Raw genomic sequence first — 20,279 nt, forward strand, 5'->3', positions numbered from 1 at the left:
ATGGTAAAACAACGATTTTTTCCAGGACTTCAATTTGGAAATATAAAGCGCTTAAAACACTTTAAAACCTACATAGAAATATTTAACATGGAAAATGTTGCCATATTAATATATAATCAACTCAACAGTTGGCTTAAAGCTAAATTAAACAGTAAAAGAAAAGAAATGTACTTAAATATGTTTGTGAAGGTTTCCAGACTCCTTAGACTCCTTAGATAGGATTAAACAAAATGCTCTTCTATTTTGTCAAATAAGCAAATTAGAGTGGTTCACCCTGGCTATTTATTCTTCATGAGCTGTCACAGTTTATATGGAATATGATGAGGCTTTAGGGCTTTGACGCATAAATGTTAGTCAGTTTTAGCAGGCTGGTAGGGGTCAGAGTGTGGGAAGCAGGAATATGTAACCAGGTAAAGAAAGAATAACACAGATGTTCAGCAAGATGACAGAGAAAGATACAGAAAGACAAAAGAGTGAGGCACACTTTGAGGACGTGAGCAAAACAACAGAAGTTGAACAACAGGAACATGATACTGAAGGAAAAGATTTCCTTTTTCTTTTAATTTTGACATTTATTGTTTTATTGTAATAACCTTTTTTTGTGATATTAACTTGGTAGTTGTGTTAGCTTTTATAGATTTTGGTCCTTGGCCTTTACGCAGTAGTGTTTGTAGACGACTGGCAGCTTTACATCTGTCCACAGAATGGGATTGGTGCAATACTCTGTGGCCCTCCTGATGTTATCCACACAGTTGGTGCTCAGCTTTCCCACAGTAAGACTTTGTTCTCTAACCTATTCGCCTTAATTACTGCATACACTTTTGCCAAATAAGAAAAATAGTTGACATGAGTGAATGTGGCATGAATGATGAGTTACTGAGGACTTTTTCATTTTAGTGATTTATGTCTATCTGTGTTGACAGCCAAAGAACACCTACAACGTTGATGGGAGAGAGTGTAACTATTGCCCTGCAGGTAGGAAATGTGTGATAACTTGATGTGAGCTTCTGTTAATATTTTTAAAATTCTGTTCATCAGTTTACATTTACTCAGAATTATTATAAAAAATGAACCTCTTTTAGGTACCGTGGTGTGAAGTGTGGCTCTTTCTTGTCTGTGTGTTGTTTTGATTTTCTGCATTGATGAAAAATGACGCAGGCTGAGTTTGTGCAGTATGACCACATCCTTCACTGATACTCACTCCGAGTCTGCACGCATTTGCTCTTGTTTTTTCTGTTCTCACAGGTAAGTATCAGACTGATTGTACAACATGTGAACACTGTCCTGCTGGAAGCTACACAACTGACTGGAACTATGAAGATGAATGCCATCGCTGCTTTGGAGACTGCAACCCTAGTAAAGAAAGTTTACATTTCCACCTTTAATGATTTCATCAGGATCGTGATATACCCGTGATCTCTGGGTTTCTATAAAGAGCTGATAAACCATTAATAGTAACTCCACATGTACTGTGATGAGTACTCTTTATAATAATCTCCATTTCACTCTTCTCAGAGTTTCAGCTTAAAGTGGTTCAGAACTGCACCAGTACGTCTGATATGAAATGTGACTGCGAGGATGGTTTTACATGCAGCAGGTGGGCCCGAGAGGGAAACTGCTTGTATTGTCAGAAGATGCCAGACCCAACCCCAACCAGTAAGTACAGAGAAGAACACTTTGAATCCTCACGTCAGATAAGCTCAAACCAACAGTGGGCAAAATGACCAGTGTCAAAGCCAACAACTTTACCACAACCATTTAAAAAAAAAGAAAAAAAGGTGACAGGATCTGTAATCTTAGCTCTGGCTCCTGTTATTATCAGATCATTCTGAGAACAGGTTCCTCTCAAGTTGCCATGAATATGCAAAACTTGTCTAATATGAACAGGTTTGAAAATATTCCTGGAAATCTTTATGCTCTCTAAAAAATGCAATGCCATCAAGCTGACATGAAAGTGTCACAAAGGAAATGCTTTTCTATGTTCTAGAGTACTCTTTATAATAATCTCTATTTCACTCTTTCTCAGAGTTTCATCTTAAAGTGGTTCAGAACTGCCCGAGAGGGAAACTGCGTGTCTTGTGAGAAGATGCCAAACAACTAAAACACAAATGCTTTAGTGAAATCAGTGTATGATTCCTGCAATGTTGTAAGCATGAAAGTGTGTTTAAAGAGCTCAATGAAGTCTGTCCACAGTTACACACTATAAAGAAAAAGCAAAAACTTTTGTTAAGGCACAGAAATCTGTTTGCTCTATTTAGCTTTTCAGGGGAAATGATGGCAGAGAAAAAGCAAAAGTGTTTTTGATTTCTGTCTTCACACATGATAAAGCCCTACTTCAAAATATTTTTAGTTTAGAAAATTTCACCACACAATCTGATGATAATCGTGTACAACTCCAAATGTGTGACTTCACAGCTTTAAACATTAGGAAAAAGTAACTGTGGCCAAAAAGTGTCACTGCAGAGCTGCTGCATGCAATATGTCAAGAAAGCTGAATGAATAAAAGATGCAAATGAGCAACAACAACACGTGCAGTTATTATTTGTAAAAACCAACATTTCCCTGTATTACAATCAGATGAGTTTAAAATATGATCAAACACCAACAACAGTCATCTGGAGGCACTTTAAATCAAGATAAACACCTTACAATATTATAGATAGAAAGCCAAATACACAGTCATCCTTTTGATGATTTTAACAATATTTAGAAGAAGAAAACACCCTTTTAAATAGGACAAAGGTCTCCAGCAGAAACAGGCTCAGAGTAAGAGAGGTGAGGGAAAAGGAGAGAGAAAAGAAAGATGACATAGAGACATGACAACAGTTCAATTTTTTCTGTCTACCTTCAACACAAAGTGTCATGAAACAGGGCACGTGGCAGGCAGAAACATTCCACAAAGAAATAATATGCATAAAGGAGTGTTCACACTATGTTGACACTTTTACAGATTACCCTTAATACAAATTTTAGACGACAGTGTAAAGATGCCAGGCAATTTTCTATCAGAGTGACTGATCACTGCACGACAAATGCTGTTTATCAATCAGTCTAAAACTTCACGCAGATACGTTTTATTTAAATAGTTATTGTGACAATAATCTATTGTATTTATTTCATAACCCGACACCTGTCTTACCATCCAAAGTTTTAAATAGATGCAGACTGTCAAGTGATTTATCTGTGATGACTAATTGTTAAATATAACAAATAATGAACACTCATCTAACAGGGTAATGATGCAAACTTCTGCATATTACTGCACGCCTATATTTTTTTTATATCTATGAATGAGGAAATGAAGACGAAAGAAATGAAGAAATGACGTTTGTTCAGTTTGTTGAAGAAAACATATCAGCCAGTAGGTTAGCTTCACACAGCTTGTTACTCCAGTGACTCATCTGAGTTTCTGTGGTTTCAGTAAACCTGCTTTTTCTTACACACTCAAAAAACAACAATTTGAATGAACATAATGAAATCATGGAAAGGATTCCCACGTGATTAGCATTACGCAATTTTGTTGTTCCAGCTTAATGTACTTAAGTTGAACTTATTGCAGTTGAGTCCAACTTAAATCAATTGACTTACTGCTAATAGAAAAACATTTATTAATGTGGAAATCCGTTCCATGATTGTTTTAAGTTCATTTAAAGACTTATACTTTGGTGTGGTGAGCATTTCACCAGTCTAGCACAGCGAGACAGACAACCAGCACAGGTAATCAAGATTCACCATCATCAATTCACCTAACGGAAGCCAAAGCCAACAAAATTGTACAAACTCCACGCAGAAAGGTGCCAGTCGGTGGATTCAAACTCAGGACTTTCTTGTTGTGAGGCAACAGTGCTAACCACCACACCATCATACACTCCATGCTTAAAAAATAGGAAAACTATGATTGCAAAGCTTCATACAGAATTTCATAATGTGTTAAGCTGGTGTTTATTCCATGGATTTGTTTAATTTGGAACAAATCTAATTGTGCTTACTGACTCTAGCTGGAGGTGGCCACAGCTAAAAGGGACATGAATCCACACCCGAACAAGTACATGGAGATGTGCTCGACGAAGAGAGGCCCGGATGTTCAGATGGAGACTCATCACGCAGAGCAGAGACATTCGCACACACACTGGCTTGACATTATCCTTTATTTGTTCATCTATCCACTTTTCTTTGGTAACACTGGTAGTTGCAGTAAATATGTAATTTATAATTTATTTAAATAAAAGAAACATTTCTTAAATGGGTAATAGAACATTACAGTGTACAACAGGTGTATGCATTTTTAATGAAGAAGATTTATTAAAGTTATTAACTTTTGTGAAAACATATTTTTATATAATTTTATCTTTTTTTCCATGTATTTTCATTTATAACTTTTTTATACGGCTGGTACAAATGACTAAAGTTGAAGACCCTCGACTGACTAAATGTGCTTACAGGAAAGCATTGCGTGACTCATTCATTATACACAAACCTTTTTTTACTGCCTCGCAGCTGCATTTATAGTTCACCTCCTCTCTGTATTTTATATAAATTAATTACATGCAAAGCAATCTTAACTCATAACTAATCAATTTACTAAACAAAAGATAAAAGAAAAGCAGAAAACTCCAAATATTATGTGTCAGACTAACATCATACCACCTTCTGAACAGCGGCGCTGTTCAGAGATTATATACATATATATGTATATGTCAGCTTGTCAGTGAGAAATGTAGAAAATGGATTTCTCCGTACTGTAGAAAATTTTGGGTTGGGGCACCAACAGCATCATCTAGAACATTTCACATGAAACACATCTGAAATACCACGAACACTGGAGTGTGTTTGAGGTTTGTAGTTTTGAGGACCTCCGAGAAGGTGATGAAAACGAAGGAAGTACGTTTTTTTCTTTTTTCTGTTTTAAATTTAAAGTAGATTGTGAATCAACAGGAAATCGCTTTAAAAAAAAAAACTAAATATAGATGCTGAAGCTATTTCACCAAGGTGCTTGATGTATAGAAGTGAACCTACGTTTTGCACATGGAAAAGAAGCGCAAAGCAAAACTGTACCATAAGAAACAATCAGTAGTATAACCTATAAAACAAAATATGCTGTCCTACTCCAAATGGAGTATTACATTTGTTCTATTTATATTTCCTTTCCTTATGAAAAAAAGTGTTGCTGGTGAACACATCACATACCTCATTTTTGAGCACCTTTAACCTCATGCATGTCTCTACACAGGAAGACATACAGCACACAGCTGTCACGTGGACATCACCTCCATCACACCTCTATTATTATACAATGTAAAAACTTTATTAATCTCGAGGGAAATTCTTACGCTTTTTACTGACTCAGTGCAATAAGAATAGAAACATTAGCAGAAAAACAAAAACTGTGTGGCGTCAGCAGAAATATATACAAAAAACAACAAAATGAAGCTCAACCATCAAAGAGCTACTATCAGAATCTACAGATAATCCCAACAGCATAAAATATAAACATTAATGTGAATGTGAGTAGAAAGTGGCACAGTGTTAATAATAAAAGTAAAAAAAAACTGTAAAGGGAACAGTATTGTATTTTCTATATATTCATTCTGCCTATAGGCAATTGGACATGCATAATTTAGCTTGTCATTTAATATTACACTAAAATATATTGCTGTGTAACGAGGCAGCTCATGTTCTCCTTCAAGATATAATGCATTTTGGGGTCAACTTGAAATAAAGGCAGATGTGAAATGTACACGTGAGGTTAGAGGTCAAATGTGACATGATATTTTCACGCAAACTATAATGTGATATTCGGAATTCCCGAATACCGCGACCATAGTTTACTAAATGTTGGCAATGCAAAAAAAGTTTTGAAGGTTAAAGGCATTTTATCACAGTTTGACCTCATTTCACTTTTGAAGAAGAGGTCAGAGGTCCAAAGTAACGTTATATTTAGAATCCCCATATATCATTCCCATTATGCCTATGTGATGTCACTAATGTCAAATAATGGCAGTAAGAAAAAAGTTGGAAATATCTCTATATAGTATTTGTATCACTTTGTAACCATGAGGGAAATACCTTTAAGTCTGCAACTTTTTATTTATCAGTTTTTAGAAAACACATCTTTTATCTTAAACCTTTTCAGTGCATCTGTCCTATTTTTTTTTGGGGGGGGGGGCTCTAGCATAACTAAGCAATTTAAGAAGACTTTTACTAGTTCAGATGCACAGGAGAGGAATGAAACTCACTAACTGTCTAAAGTAGTTGCCTAAAATGACAAATGGAATGAGCTGTTTTTTGATGGAGACCACCAGTAAAATTGAGTCAGATATTTTTCCAGTAGTACTCTTTCTTTATGAGTGTGTGCTTAGAAAGGTCTATTTAAAATTTTCACTTCAGGAAGATCAACAACTGAAATGCAAATGCTTTGGTGAAATGACTGTATGATGGCTTTGATATTACGTATGTAAATGAAATATAGTCTTGAATATATACTTTTCTTTCAAATCTACAGATAAATCAAGATTCTCCAGTTACATACTGGAAAGAAACTAAAAAAAGACACTGATTAAGACAAAGTGAGACATTTGCTCTATTTGGATATCCAGTGGAAATGATGGCATATAAGGACAAAAAAACAAGCAAAAAAACCCCTGATGAAGACTTTGAGTTGATACGTGTTGAACTGTTTTGCTTGCTGAATTCCTCCAAGAATTAAGTTGGAAAAGCTTCAGAACCCTTTTAAAAATTTTTTATTGATGAACAACAAGGACAAAAGTGTTTAGGTACGTCAAGATAAATCAATTTGGGCTAAAAAAGCATCATTGCAGAGATGCTGTGTTTGATATGTCAATGTGTTACTTGGCCACCAGCCAAGTGTGTAGTAGTCACGCGTTGCCCATCTGGGTATTCCCACATTTTGACATAGGTAGGGTAGTACATTCCTGTGGAAAACTTCAGATCTGCTAACATAGACTGGTATCCTGCTGACATGGAATTCCAAACCGCCTTTGCATTGCACTCCAAATCTACACTCCTTTGTACAGGTGCAATGGGTAAGGATGACCAGTCAGGGTGACAATAAATTCCTTTGGCCGAATGAACAGCAAAATGGGCTTTATAGCATTCCCCACAGTGCCAAATCACAACAACAGTTGCCTCAAGGTGCTTTATATTGTAAGGTAGACCCTACAATAATGCATACAGAGAAAAACCCAACAATCATATGACCAAAGCAAAGCAAGCACTTTGGCAACAGTGGGAAGGAAAAACTCCCTTTTAACAGGAAGAAACCTCCGGCAGAACCAGGTTTAGGGAGGGGCAGCCATCTGCCGCGCCCAGTTGGGGTGGGAGAAGAAAGACAGGACAAAAAACACGCTGTGGACAAGAGCCAGAGATACTAACAATAGTTTATAGAAAGCAGTAGATAGAAAGTGAACGATCCAACTGATTCCTCATGTCCAAACACTTAACAGCATAGAGAAAAACAAAACTCCAACTGAGGGGAATGAAAGTGAGAAAGAAAAGCATTTTCTGTCCACCTTAGTATTAAACTTAAATGTGCTTCTTTTTCTTTTTCCTCTTCTTTTTGCTTATCCCTTTAGGGGTCACCACAGCATAACATCCGTCTCAAACTTGCTCTGTTCTTAGCTTCTTCCTTCTCTGTCACACCAACACTCTGCACGTCCTTACTCTTGATATTTTTGCAGGTTTGAATTGGCTAAGATTTTATGTCAGATGCTCTTTCTCATACAACCTAAGTGGGGACAGGACATGAAGGTAACTGGGTTTTGAAAGAAGTCCCGCTATACGTTCAACTAAACTACTTAAAGACTACAAGAACCCATTTTGAAAAGGTAAGTGTCAACATATCAATAGCTAGCAAACTCATCCATTACCTGGCCTAAAGCTGAGTTTAAACAGAATAAAAGAAATAAAATGTGCTTGAATATGACAAAAAATAAGGAGGCCTTCAAATCTAAAATGAAAGGCAAAGCGTCACTTTCAAACAAACGATTTGCTCGTCTGTTTTTTCAAATAAAGAGTTAGAATAGTTACTCTGGCTATTTATTCCTCATGAAGTGTCACAGTTTATATGGAAAATGATGAGGCTTTAAGGCTTTGACGCGTAAATGTTAGTCAGTTTTAGCTGCCTGCTAGAGAACAGAGTGTGGGGGAAACAGGAAGACAGGAAGATATAACCAGGTAAGGAAACAATGACACAGAATCAGTAGCGTGAGTAAAACGACACACACAGAGAGAGAGATAGAGATAGAGAGTAGAAAGAGTGAGGCACATCTTGAGGAAGTTAGCAAAACAACAGAAGTAGAACAAAAGGCACATCATACTGAAGGTAAAAATGATTGTTTTCTTTCTTTCTTTCTTTTTTACATTTATCGTTTTATTGTAATAATCTTTATTTGTGATACTAACTTTGTAGTTGCGTTAGCTTTTATAGATTTTGGTCCTTGGCCTTTTCGCAGTGGTGTTTGTAGACGATTGGCAGCTTTACATCTGTCCACAGAATGGGATTGGTGCAATACTCTGTGGCCCTCCTGATGTTATCCACACAGTTGGTGCTCAGCTTTCCCACAGTAAGACTTTGTTCTCTAACCTATTCGCCTTAATTACTGCATACACTTTTGTCAAATAAGAAAAATAGTTGACATGAGTGAACGTGGCATGGATGATGAGTTACTGAGGACTTTTTCATTTTAGTGATTTATATCTATCTGTGTTGACAGCCAAAGAACACCTACAATGATAATGGGAGAGAGTGTAACTATTGCCCTGCAGGTAGGAAATGTGTGATAACCTTAAGTGAGCTTCTATTAATATTTTTAAAATTCTGCTGTCTGATCATCTGTTTACATTTACTCAGAATTATTATTAAAAAATGAATCTCTATTTCGTACACTGGTGTGAAGTATGTTTTTTTCTGTCTATGCATTGTTTTTTTTCTGCATTGATGAAAAATGACGCAGGCTGAGCTTGTGCAGTATGACCACATCCTTCATTAATATGCATTCTGAGTGTGCAGGCTGCTCACACTGCTTGTCGTCAAGTTGTTTGCATTGGTTTCTTTCTGTTCTCACAGGTAAGTATCAGACTGATTGTACAACATGTGAACACTGTCCTGCTGGAAGCTACACAACTGACTGGAACTATGAAGATGAATGCCATCGCTGCTTTGGAGACTGCAACCCTAGTAAAGAAACTATGAGTCATTTCTACCTTTAATGATTTCATCAGGATCGTGATATACATGTTATCTCTGGGTTTCTATAAAGAGCTGATAAACCATTAATAGTAACTCCACATGTACTGAGATGAATAGTCTCTAAAATAATCTCTATTTCACTCTTTCTCAGAGTTTCATCTTAAAGTGGTTCAGAACTGCACCAGTACGTCTGATATGAAATGTGACTGCGAGGATGGTTTTACATGCAGCAGGAGGACCCATGACAAAAAGAACTGCTTGTCTTGTGAGAAGATGCCAGACCCAACCCCAACCAGTAAGTACTGAGAAGAACACTTTGAATTCTCACGTCAGATAAGCTCAAACCAACAGTGGGCAAAATGACCAGTGTCAAAGCCAACAACTTTACCACAGCCATTAAAAAAAAAGGTGACAGGATCTGTAAACTTAGCTCTGGCTCATGTTATTATCAGATCATTCTGAGAACAGGTTCCTCTCATGTTGCCATGAATATGCAAAACTTGTCTAATATGAACAGGTTTGAAAATATTCCTGGAAATCTTTATGCTCTCTAAAAAATGCAAACAAAAAAAAAAACAAAAAAACAAAAAACCAAAAAAAACCAAAATGAAAGTGTCACAAAAGAAATGTTTTTCTTTTTTCTAATAATATTTTATGAAGAACCAGCAGAAAATAATCATTCTAATCTGCAGCACTCCAATACTCTGCACAGATTGGTAGGTCATAGTTTTGCCTGCTTCTTGATTTATTCAAATTGCTTCCATAGCCTTGTCTTATAAAAAAAACAAAACAACCCAAAACCCCAACTAGCTGTATAATACTTGATAATACTCGCAGAGTGCCAAACAGCAGGGCTGTGTTTGGCCCTGACAAAATGCAAGTGAGTTATTAAAAATAAATAGTGACATATTTTTAAACATGTCACTGCTGACCAAGTAATATTTCTGGCACACCCACCGCTGCAGAGCACGGTGTCACACTGCACACTGTACAGAGTAAATTTGATGGTCAAAGATGCAGCACATTGAATTTTAAATCAAAATTGTAGAATTTCAGTTTTACTTCAAAGGGGGCTTCAAAAATTGTGTGTGTGTGTGTTTAGAGTTTACAGTCTGTTATCCAAGTAACAGAACAAATGACAGGCTAAGTGTGCTTCGTCGTTATTTCATGACAAATGAAAACAAACATGATATCCAGTCCAGTTCACCACCAACACCAAAATGCCGGAAAGACCACAGAACACAACTGAAGTACATGATGTATTATTTCCCTGATTAAGAAAAGCCCTTCAAACCATCTAACCAAGTCAAGAACACTCTTAAGAAGGTGGGCATGTCATTGTCAGTGGCTACAATCGAGACACGCCTTCCCTCAGGAACAAGAAAGTCAAATTAGACTTTGCACAGCTGTGAAAAAAAATCTTTGGACCGATGAAACCAAAATGAATCCGTACTAGAATCGTGAAAAGAGAAAAGCAGCTCGTGATCTGAAGCATATGACATGATCTGTCAAACACGATGGGTTCAGTGTTATGGCACGAGCGTCTATGTTTGCCGGTAAAGCTAGGTCTGGTATTTATTAATCATGTGATGAAATGGGAAGTATACAGTGCTATACTGTCTGCTCAAATTCAATCAAATGCTGCAAAACTGATTGGACTTCACTGCACAGTGCAATTTCACTTAATTGTCAGGTCAGTCACCTGATGTCAGCCTAGAAGAACGTGCTTTTCACTTATTAAACACAAAACTGAATGCAGCAAACCCACAAACAAGCAGGAGCTGAAGGAGGCTGCAGTAAAGGCTTACCCGAGCATCTTAAAGGAGGAAACACAGGATTTGGTGATGTCCATGAGTTCTAGACTTAGTCATTTTTCATCCAAGTATTAAAAACAGTTCTTATATTTAATGTTAGTTCTTTAGTTTGTTCGGTTAATTTTGAAACTCTGAACAGGGGGACTGAAAATGTCTGTAATTTTTTAAAACCCCAGTGGGAAAAAAACCTGAAAGGCTGCCCTTCAGTCACGTCATGTTTGATTTAAAATCCACTGTTGTGGTGTACAGATGCAAAACTGCAAAAACTGTTTCACTGTCCAACAAAATATCAACCTAACTGTGTAAAAGAGGATGGATCTGAAAAATGAAGCCAGTGTAGAAGTGGTTTAAATGTGGATTCTTTGTAACAGCCAGCAGGGGGCGACTCCCCTACAAGCAATAAACAAACGGGGTTAAACTAAAATGTGTGGGAAAGTCACTCTTTTGCTCACTTTTTTAAAGCTTGAGGTGTGAAAAAGGAAGCAGGACATACTTTAGTGTTGGTCTGATTTCTCTTTTATTCCAGTGGACCCAGGTTATCAAGTTCTGAGGAACAGTTTTTGTTTGTCAGTGTGTGTGCGTGCGCGTGTGTGTGTGTGTGTGTGTGTGTGTGTGTGTGTGTGTGTGTGTGTGTGTGTGTGTTTGTGTTTGTCAGTGTGTGTGCGTGCGTGCGTGTGTGTGTGTGTGTGTGTGTGTGTTTGTGTCTGTCTGTGTGTGGTGTGGCGGTGTTGGTGGGGGGATTTCACGTTCTTAATGATAAAGGTAAAACAATGACAGGAAATAGAGAGACAATACAGTTCATGACCAGCGCCTTCACCCCTGTGCCAGCAGGACAGTCCAGGGGTCATCTTTTACCCTTGTTTAATATGAAGTGGAAAAATGTACTTATCCACAATGTAAAGTAACTCAGGCAGGTCTGTGAGACTGTGTTTGAGGCTTTTTCTTCCTCTGAAGTCTGAAACCAAACCTGTGATGTTTTATTCTCTAGAAGCAGCAGCTACAGAGATCTCAGTCAGAGATAAACACACGCCTTTCTCAGTTTCCTCCGGACATACCAGCACTTCTCCCAGACCCTGCCAACCTCCAGGGTAAGCCTCAAATTTCCTTTGATACAGTAAATACTGAATACTTCACTGAATCTCTGTGTTACATGAAGCTGTCACAGATTTTGATAGAAGTATTTCAGACATTGTAGACTACCCTCATCACATGGGTAGGGGGGTTAAATATTTGAAATCCTTAACATTTTATTCCTTCACACAGGTGTCACCCAACGAAAGAGCCGATTCCCACGCCAGGTGAGACTTTATGACTGTGTATGTGGAAGAAAGGGAAGGAGTGTTTGGAGAGTATTTACTGTTTTCATTTGAGTGGAAACTGAAAAGTTATGGGAGGTTATGTCAGTTAGAGCTGGTCCACCACATTATCATTCATGCTCCTCCGAGGACTTTGTTGAGTACCAAAATGCCACCAGTGCCCTTCGCAGGACCTATTAGGTCCTACATAATTCAGTGAGGATGTTCACGGTGCCCTTGAGATAAACTGTATTTTTCATTATCACATTGGTTCTCCAGCTTTTTCTAATGTGCTTAGTTCACATGTTGGAAAAAGTTCATGCCATACAGAGTGAACTGTAATTAAGCGTTAAGAATAAGAAGGTGAAGTTTAGTAAAATGTGTAGTAAATAAACTTGTTTTATGGTCTTTGATTGTTGAGCTGAAGGCAGCTGAACTTTTAAGGTTCTTGTAGATGTTTCAGCTCTCATCTGAGAGGTTTATTCAGACGTATAGAGGTCAAAGTCCTTCATAAACCTAAAAACAAGCCCAGTTTCCTTCAACTTGAGTGCTTAAAACATGGATGACTCAGACCCCCACATTGACGTTTATTTAAAAATATTTTCACCTGGTTGTCCATGTTCCAGCTGCAGTGTCACTGTGGCTTGTCAGCAGGGACTACCCCACAGTTTGAGAACCACCGCTCTAGCGTGATCATCAGGTGAAACTGCTGCTTAGTCAAAATACCTTTATCATCAAATATCTACTGAACCGATACCATTATAAGAGCTGCAGTGTCATGAGTATTTTAGCATTTAGCTAAAGCCTGACTCTACCAAAGTGCAGCCTCATCAAACCGCTAGTGACTGAAACTGTAAAAGCCACATTTGCACTGCAGGAACTTTCCCCAAGTCCTAGGACCCTTTGGAGAAACTCAGCACATTACCAACACAAGGTCTGAAACAAAGAGGCAACAGACAAGTCTGTTTCATTAGTTGTACATTTATAAAATACAATTTTTATTGCAGAATGTGGCAGCAATAGAATAATAACACTACTGGTGTACTGTCAGTTGTCTATAAGGCTTTTTTATGCAGTTCTGTGCACCACTGGATACAAACTCTCCTGGGAAAACTTACTCGTACAACCAAACAGAAGGATGATAGCGCTCTTGTTTTCTCTGGTAGCTACTAGCAGCATATCTTTGAAACAATAGGTGTTAATGTTGAAACTCTAACAGGGAAAAGATAACTGTGTCCTATTGTCTGATAAAGGGCAAAAGGTTCGAGGGAGACTGATAGAAAGTGAAGGTTAGATGGAAACACAGGAGCGACCAACATTCACTTACTGGAGAGAGCTCCGGAAATCAGCTCTGAAAACAAAACAATGGGCTGTTTTAAAATGGGAAGTGGTCCAGACGAGGGTGGGGGCAGAGATGGTGTCTAAGTTGTCTATTGCCAGTTATGAACAATTCGAACTGCAGTTTTTGGCACTTTAAGTTGGGTTAATCTCGAGGCGCACAGATAGGGCCTGGAAATGCCAGAGTAAACTTGCTGAACCTTATTCTCAACAACTCAAAAAGTTTCTCATGCTCTATTAAAGTTTGCTAGTTTTTCTTTACTCTTCAACATAAGTCAGTCTCATATTTTAATCAGGAGGCATTTAGAACAATTTGATTTAAAAATATATTGTAGGGTGAATTCTTGACTTTTTGAATTTGGGTAAATGAACCTTATCCCCACTGTGGAGATCAGATCTGCTCCTTGACTGCCACCCTACGGGGATTCGCGCTCTCTTCAATATTATTGTTATACCATACACAAGTGTGTCAGAGTGGGTAAGAAAACAGGACCGTCCCAAAGTATGCAAATTAACTTATTGTGAGTAAGCTACAGGATAACGGGACTACCCAGTCCTCCACTGAATTAACCTTTTGAGGTCCACACCAAGAAAAAAGCAATGGAAATTTTTTTTTGTTTGCATTTCTTATTGATTTGGGTGAATAATAACCACAATCAATATTTTTTTTTCAATAGATCCTGTAGTTTTTAAAATATTGATCTCTACCAAATGGTTGAGATGTCACTTAATGGTAAAAGTATGAAATGTCATGCAAATACAAGTACATTAGATAATACAGTTGAAAAAATCAAATAAATGGCCAAATTATGATTAAATTAATAACAAAAACTATCCAGGGCATTTGATACAGTTTATTTCTAGTAGCATGCCAGTGAACATTGCTGTTTTCATTCCATCAAAGGAAAGTATTATATCAAACAACAAAATACATAGTTTTTTAATCTGCAAATGTGAAAAATGTGCTACAGCACAAAATACTCACATTCAGGCCACTTCTGATTGAATGCTACTGTGCAAAATCATTTTTGTTTTTAAAAAATAAAAATAAAAACAGTGCAAATCAAGCACATCTGCTTGTGGTTTTGGTAGTTGGGGTCTTAGGGTGTAGCATTGATTCTGTGGTCTTGGAGAGCTGAATCATGGTTGTCCAACTCTAGATGCTGGCTTGTTAACTTGGTTCAGACACAGCCAGATGGAAACCTTTTGAGAGCCATCGGTTTCTGGTCCAGTAGGGCACAGTCCCTCTTGTAGACCAGGTATTCAAGTCAAGGATGTATCCGAACAGTGGAATATGCCATCTCCTTAACTTGTAACTTATAACTTGTCTTATACAGGTGTAATAGCATATCAGGGCAATCGTGGCTCAAGAGTTGGCAGTTCGTCTTGTTGCCGGTTTGGTTGCCGGTTCGAGCCCTGGCTTGGACAGTCTCGGTCATTGTGTTCTTGGGCAAGACACTTCACCTTCCGCCTGCTGGTGTTGGCCAGAGGGGCCGATGGCGCGATATGGCAGCCTCACTTCTGTCAGTCTGCCCCAGGGCAGCTGTGGCTACAACCGTAGCTTGCCTCCACCAGTGTGTGAATGTGAGAGTGAATGAATACTGGAATTGTAAAGCGCTTTGAGGGCCTCGAAAAGCGCTATATAAATGCAATCCATTATTATTATTATTATTATTATTATTATTATTATTATTATTATTATTATCAGAAAGCTTAATTCCTTCCATATGCTAATTATATACAGGGATGAGTGATGGGCATGGAATGGTGATCTTTGCATTGGACTCTGTGCTCCACCGTTTGACCGATGAAAGAAGCATGAACCCACAGGCATTGTTTAGAAGGTTGACACATTTCTTGTCAAACCATTTTATTGCAATCAGACCTTCATCAGACCTGTAATAACAGGCTCCATGGCCCTTCTTCATCAGGTCTTTGTCTGCCATCAGGGGAGCTCCACCGGTGCACTTTGGTCATACAGTACCAATGCACCTGACACCCAAGGAGGTGTGCAAGTTCTGGACCAAGCTGAAACTTGTGAAGAGCTGAGGTTCTTTTATGGGTTTGCATAGTGTTTTTTTTTTTTTTTTTACAACTCTGGCCCCTAGAGGGAGCTTCTGTTCCTTTTCACTCAGGGGAGCATTGAAGAATGTAGATCCCCCTTGATACAGCAGCAAGTTGTGGATGATGCCAGACGAACTTGCTTGGCAGAACAATTTAAAGCCCCACTCATCTGGTTTGTTTGCAATATACTAGTGGAGAGTGCCAGTCCTTGTGGCTTCATATGAAACCATGACCTCAAACACACTGTGGTTGAAAGTGGATGGTATCATGAGTATCATGCCACAGGACCATGTGATTTTTAGCCATATAATTGTTTAGCATCCATATAGTACTTGTTAAACATGAAATTATAATTTTGACAACTTAGTAATATTAATTTACCAGCTACTGTAATTTGATTAAAAGGTAATCAGTTGTGATATTTGTGATTTCCACTTGTTATTCTTGATTTTTACAACATTTACTAATATTAACTCAGAAAGTTACAAAAATGACTTACTGAGGAAATTATTTCAGCATATTCTTGCTGTGCTAACACTTAATGTGATTTATCAACAGCAATAGATAAACAAAATGGGTCTAGTGGTCTGATTTTATGGCAATTAATCAATTTTAATAACATTTAGGTTATGTTAGCATTAGCACCATAAAGGGACAAATCAACCGTTTGGTTGATCACTTTTTAAAAAAATTATTAAACATTTAATTTCACTTTTTTAATGCTGTCAAGTGACCTACATCTGTTTAGTAAGTCCTCTAACACGATCATATATCAAAATATTATATCTTAGTTTAATCAAAAACACTCAAAATATGTTGGATGGTTTTTTGTTTCTGACTTCCTGGTTGGGAGAGGTATAAGAAGAGCCAACAGTTTCCATTCACAGTGCCTTCTGGTGGAGTTTTTTGGCATTACAGATGTAAACCAATTGGTAGAAAAGACTCAACAAGGTAGGTCAATTTCAGTGAAAGCCTCAGTTAGATATAGGCAATGTTCCCTCTAATTTTTCACGTGTCTGAGCGAACACACAAACTCCCTGAGCGGTCCCTTGGACCACTGTGAGCGACATCAGACGTGTGCACTGTGGTCACGCCGGCATCTAATCCATCCAAGTTACATGGTTTATTAAAATAATCAAATTACAGCATTTATGTTAGACCACTTTTAATTAACTGATTTAGCCCACTTACAATGAAAATGTAAAAAAAATCTAGTCATTGACCTGTGTCGTATGTTAACACTATTTTAAAAATTATAACATAATTTTGAAAACACAACTTTCTTTCTTTTTTAAAAAAAAGCTCTGACTTGTATTATGAGTCTGTGGTCTGTGAGAGCGTCCTGTAACTCTCTGTCTGCAAAATACAGTATATAATGACCAATGTTGAGCAATTAATTATACAGTTACTTCTTCAAAAAAGTTACTGAGTTTTGCAAAACAACAAAGTTTTTTGCAGCTGTTTACCTAAAAATGCAGCCAAGGCGTTTTTTTAAACAAACATTTCAAAACTATTTACAGAACAATCAGCTGTTCTGCATCAAATTTGATGCCACACAAATTATTTGTGCCACTCCAAAAAATAATTTCTGTCCACTATGAGATAAAGGAGAACAACAGCCTGATACATGCAGGCCTGACAACAGGAGATGTATCACTCCTGTAACACCTGTAACATTCAGCAGTCGCCTCATTGTTCTGACACACACAACAAAACTACTGACTACACACTAACTACACAAGATTTGCGCTAGACGTCTCAAATCTCTCACATCTCAAAACACCGCCGTCACTCCTAAAACTTCCCCCCGTTTCTTAACAACTAGATGCCACGTTGCCATATAATTTTTTGATTGGTCGACATGGTACTTTTTTGGACGAATAGGAAAGGGAGAGGGGGGTGGAGTTTGTTTTTGCTCACAGGCGGAGAGTGCTTTCGAGCGTTTTCCTTATAAAACGCCGTTTTTACCGTTTCTTCCCACAGTAAATATAAACAACGATAGTATTCAGGAAGAAAAACAAACATTGCAGATATTTTTATCATACCTCTGGTTTTACGTGGCCTATCAACACAATTTAAAAACTGGTATAAAGTCCACACTTTTTCCGTCAATTGTTCCGTCTGTCCTGCTCACATCTCCAATGGTTGTACACGTTGTCATTAATGTGGCTTCACTCCACATCAGCCACGTCGCTTTGCTAGCTAAAACACCGGTGTCGGCACATAAGGACTCTGTCATAGCCTGTCAACCACGTTGATTAGCTGCGTATATACGAATGTAAATCGCATTATTGGCTGGAATATGGGATAAGGTGGCATCGTTCTAATCCCATACGGAGTAGCCAGTCACTCACTGACTAACACTGCAAAACAGAATTGTTAAAGTATTAATTTTAATTTCAATTCAGGTTAGATTTTTTTTGTGCGCAACACAGATTTTCTGTGCGCAGAGACCGTGCCAGCAGTGCGCAATTGCGCACGTGCGCAGCTTAAAGGGAACATTGGATATAGGGCCTGAAAATGTGCTGTACCAAGTGGTTGAGCAGAACGCCAAAGGGTTAAGACAAAAGATGATCATTAATTTTATAAAATGCTCTAATGTACAAGCGATCATATCGAATGTGTTCAGTTTTATAAATATCTTGGGACATCTGTTGACTCCAAACTGAACTTTGTGTGTGGAGTTTGCATGTCCACCCCCTGTCTGTGTGGGTTCTCTCCAGCTATTCTGGCCTCCACCCACATTGCAAAGAGATGCATGAGCTCGGGTTAATGTCTTTTCTAAATTCATCGTAGCTGTGAATGTGAGTGTGAGTGGTTGTCCTCTCTCTGTGTTAGCCTTGCAAGACACTGTCGACCTGTCCAGGGTGTACCTGGCCTCTTAGCCTGTGACAGCTGGGTTCACCCCCACCCTGAATCAGATAACCAGAAATAAATGGATGGATGGGATTTACTGAGTCTGTTTTGTCCTCTTGGTTAGTGTCATGGTTTGGATATTTATTTGTGAAGAACAAAAACTCACTCTGTCAAACTGTTAAGTGGTCTAGCACACTGACTGGTTACCCACAGATGAACCCAGGATCCCTGCTGGCTACAAGACAGTTACTGTATAGCGATTGACAGGTTTTATTTTTTGTTTTGACGACATGCACTTTTTGTATTTTGACTTTCAGTTTCCATGTAGATAAAGGCCTCTGGTCCCAAAGTACAGAACAACAGTGCTTAAAAGCAGCTTTGTTCCAGCAGCCATCACTCAGATGAACAAGTAGTTTTGTTTTCTACATTTATCCATCCAGCTATCGCTGTAGACCATGCCAACTACCGTAGCATGTGAGGCGGTGTACACCAAGCACAGGTTGCCAATTTGTTGCAAGGCTAATGCAGACAGAGACAAAAAAAGCATTCACACTCAGATTCACACCTATAGCCAATTTAGAAACACCTCCACCCTCAGTGTGTGCATGTTTTTTGGACTGTGGGAGGAAGCTGGAGTCAACCCACACAGACACGGAGCAAACTCTACACAGAAAGGCCCCGGCCAGACGGTGGATTCAAACCCAGAACCTTTTGTCGTGAGGCAAAAGTGCTAATAGGGAATTTATTATTATTTTTCTTATCTGTCATCCATTTTGAAAATGTGCATGTGAGGATGGATGACTTCCCTGCTGCACACTGAATCTACTTATGGGTACAGACAAAGCACTTTGATCCTGAACTCCACGGTCGAGGAGCCCAGGTTTCAAAAAGAAAACAGAGAAAATCCTGATAATCCTGGCTGGATTTTATAGAATGAGTTTTAAATAATGAAATTAAATACAGCTTTTTGACACTGCACATAAGTGTCATGTTCATGCAGCCAACGGTGTTAATCTAATTAATCATCTATGGAAAGAACTGGACTGAACTCTCAGCTGGGAGAAAGATAAGAAATAAAAAGCAACATTTTGCTTCTGTTAAATATAAAATGAAAAACTCTCTCTGGATTTTTATGTCGAAAGCTGCTAACGCTTTTATGTGTTACACTACAAAAGAGAGATTTCAGGCACAGCGCTAATCATCCTTTTATTTCTCCTATAGGTCATGCCAACCGTTACCTGGCAGCTATTTTCATTCCAGTGGGTGTCCTTGCAACTTTGGCCCTTCTCACCTTGTTCTGTGTCTGTCGTCCAAGAGATGAGACATATATAAGGCAAAGTAAGATGTTTAGGTCCAGGAAGTGCTCATTTTCTGTCGCCTCTGTCAAACTCTGTGATTGAATCAGTTCTGAGAAACAATAAACGTTTAACAAGATCAGTGTGGAAATTACTGTGAATTTAGGGTTATCATGCCCTTTGCTATGTTCTTCACTGCTTTTGCTAAGTCATGTTGAGTCACCACTCATGAAATGTGAAAACACACCAGTTTCCTATTACTCATTATTCAATCTACTGTTTTTTCAGCTATTGCAAAGCTCTGGAATGAGGTACAAGTCTAATGAACTCTCATGTGTTTACATAGATTGCATCCTTTTTCCTTTGTTTGCGCCAAATTCATGGTTGTGTTCTCCTGTAGGAAGGGCGA

General features: G+C 38.2%; 1 protein-coding gene across 1 annotated transcript; it reads left to right on the forward strand.

The window, feature by feature from the left end:
- Positions 1–442: 442 nt before the first annotated feature.
- si:dkey-260g12.1 (tumor necrosis factor receptor superfamily member 6B) lies at positions 443–20,193 on the forward strand. Its single transcript, XM_063484860.1, has 10 exons — positions 443–493; positions 924–975; positions 1,246–1,356; positions 1,516–1,656; positions 9,086–9,196; positions 9,360–9,503; positions 12,011–12,110; positions 12,286–12,320; positions 19,797–19,913; positions 20,159–20,193. Exons 1-10 carry the CDS (start codon positions 443–445, stop codon positions 20,191–20,193), a joined length of 897 nt encoding a protein of 298 aa, XP_063340930.1.
- Positions 20,194–20,279: the final 86 nt, after the last annotated feature.

This window comes from Pelmatolapia mariae, linkage group LG10_11 (genome assembly GCF_036321145.2).
Source record: "Pelmatolapia mariae isolate MD_Pm_ZW linkage group LG10_11, Pm_UMD_F_2, whole genome shotgun sequence".
In the NCBI taxonomy this organism is placed as follows: domain Eukaryota; kingdom Metazoa; phylum Chordata; class Actinopteri; order Cichliformes; family Cichlidae; genus Pelmatolapia; species Pelmatolapia mariae.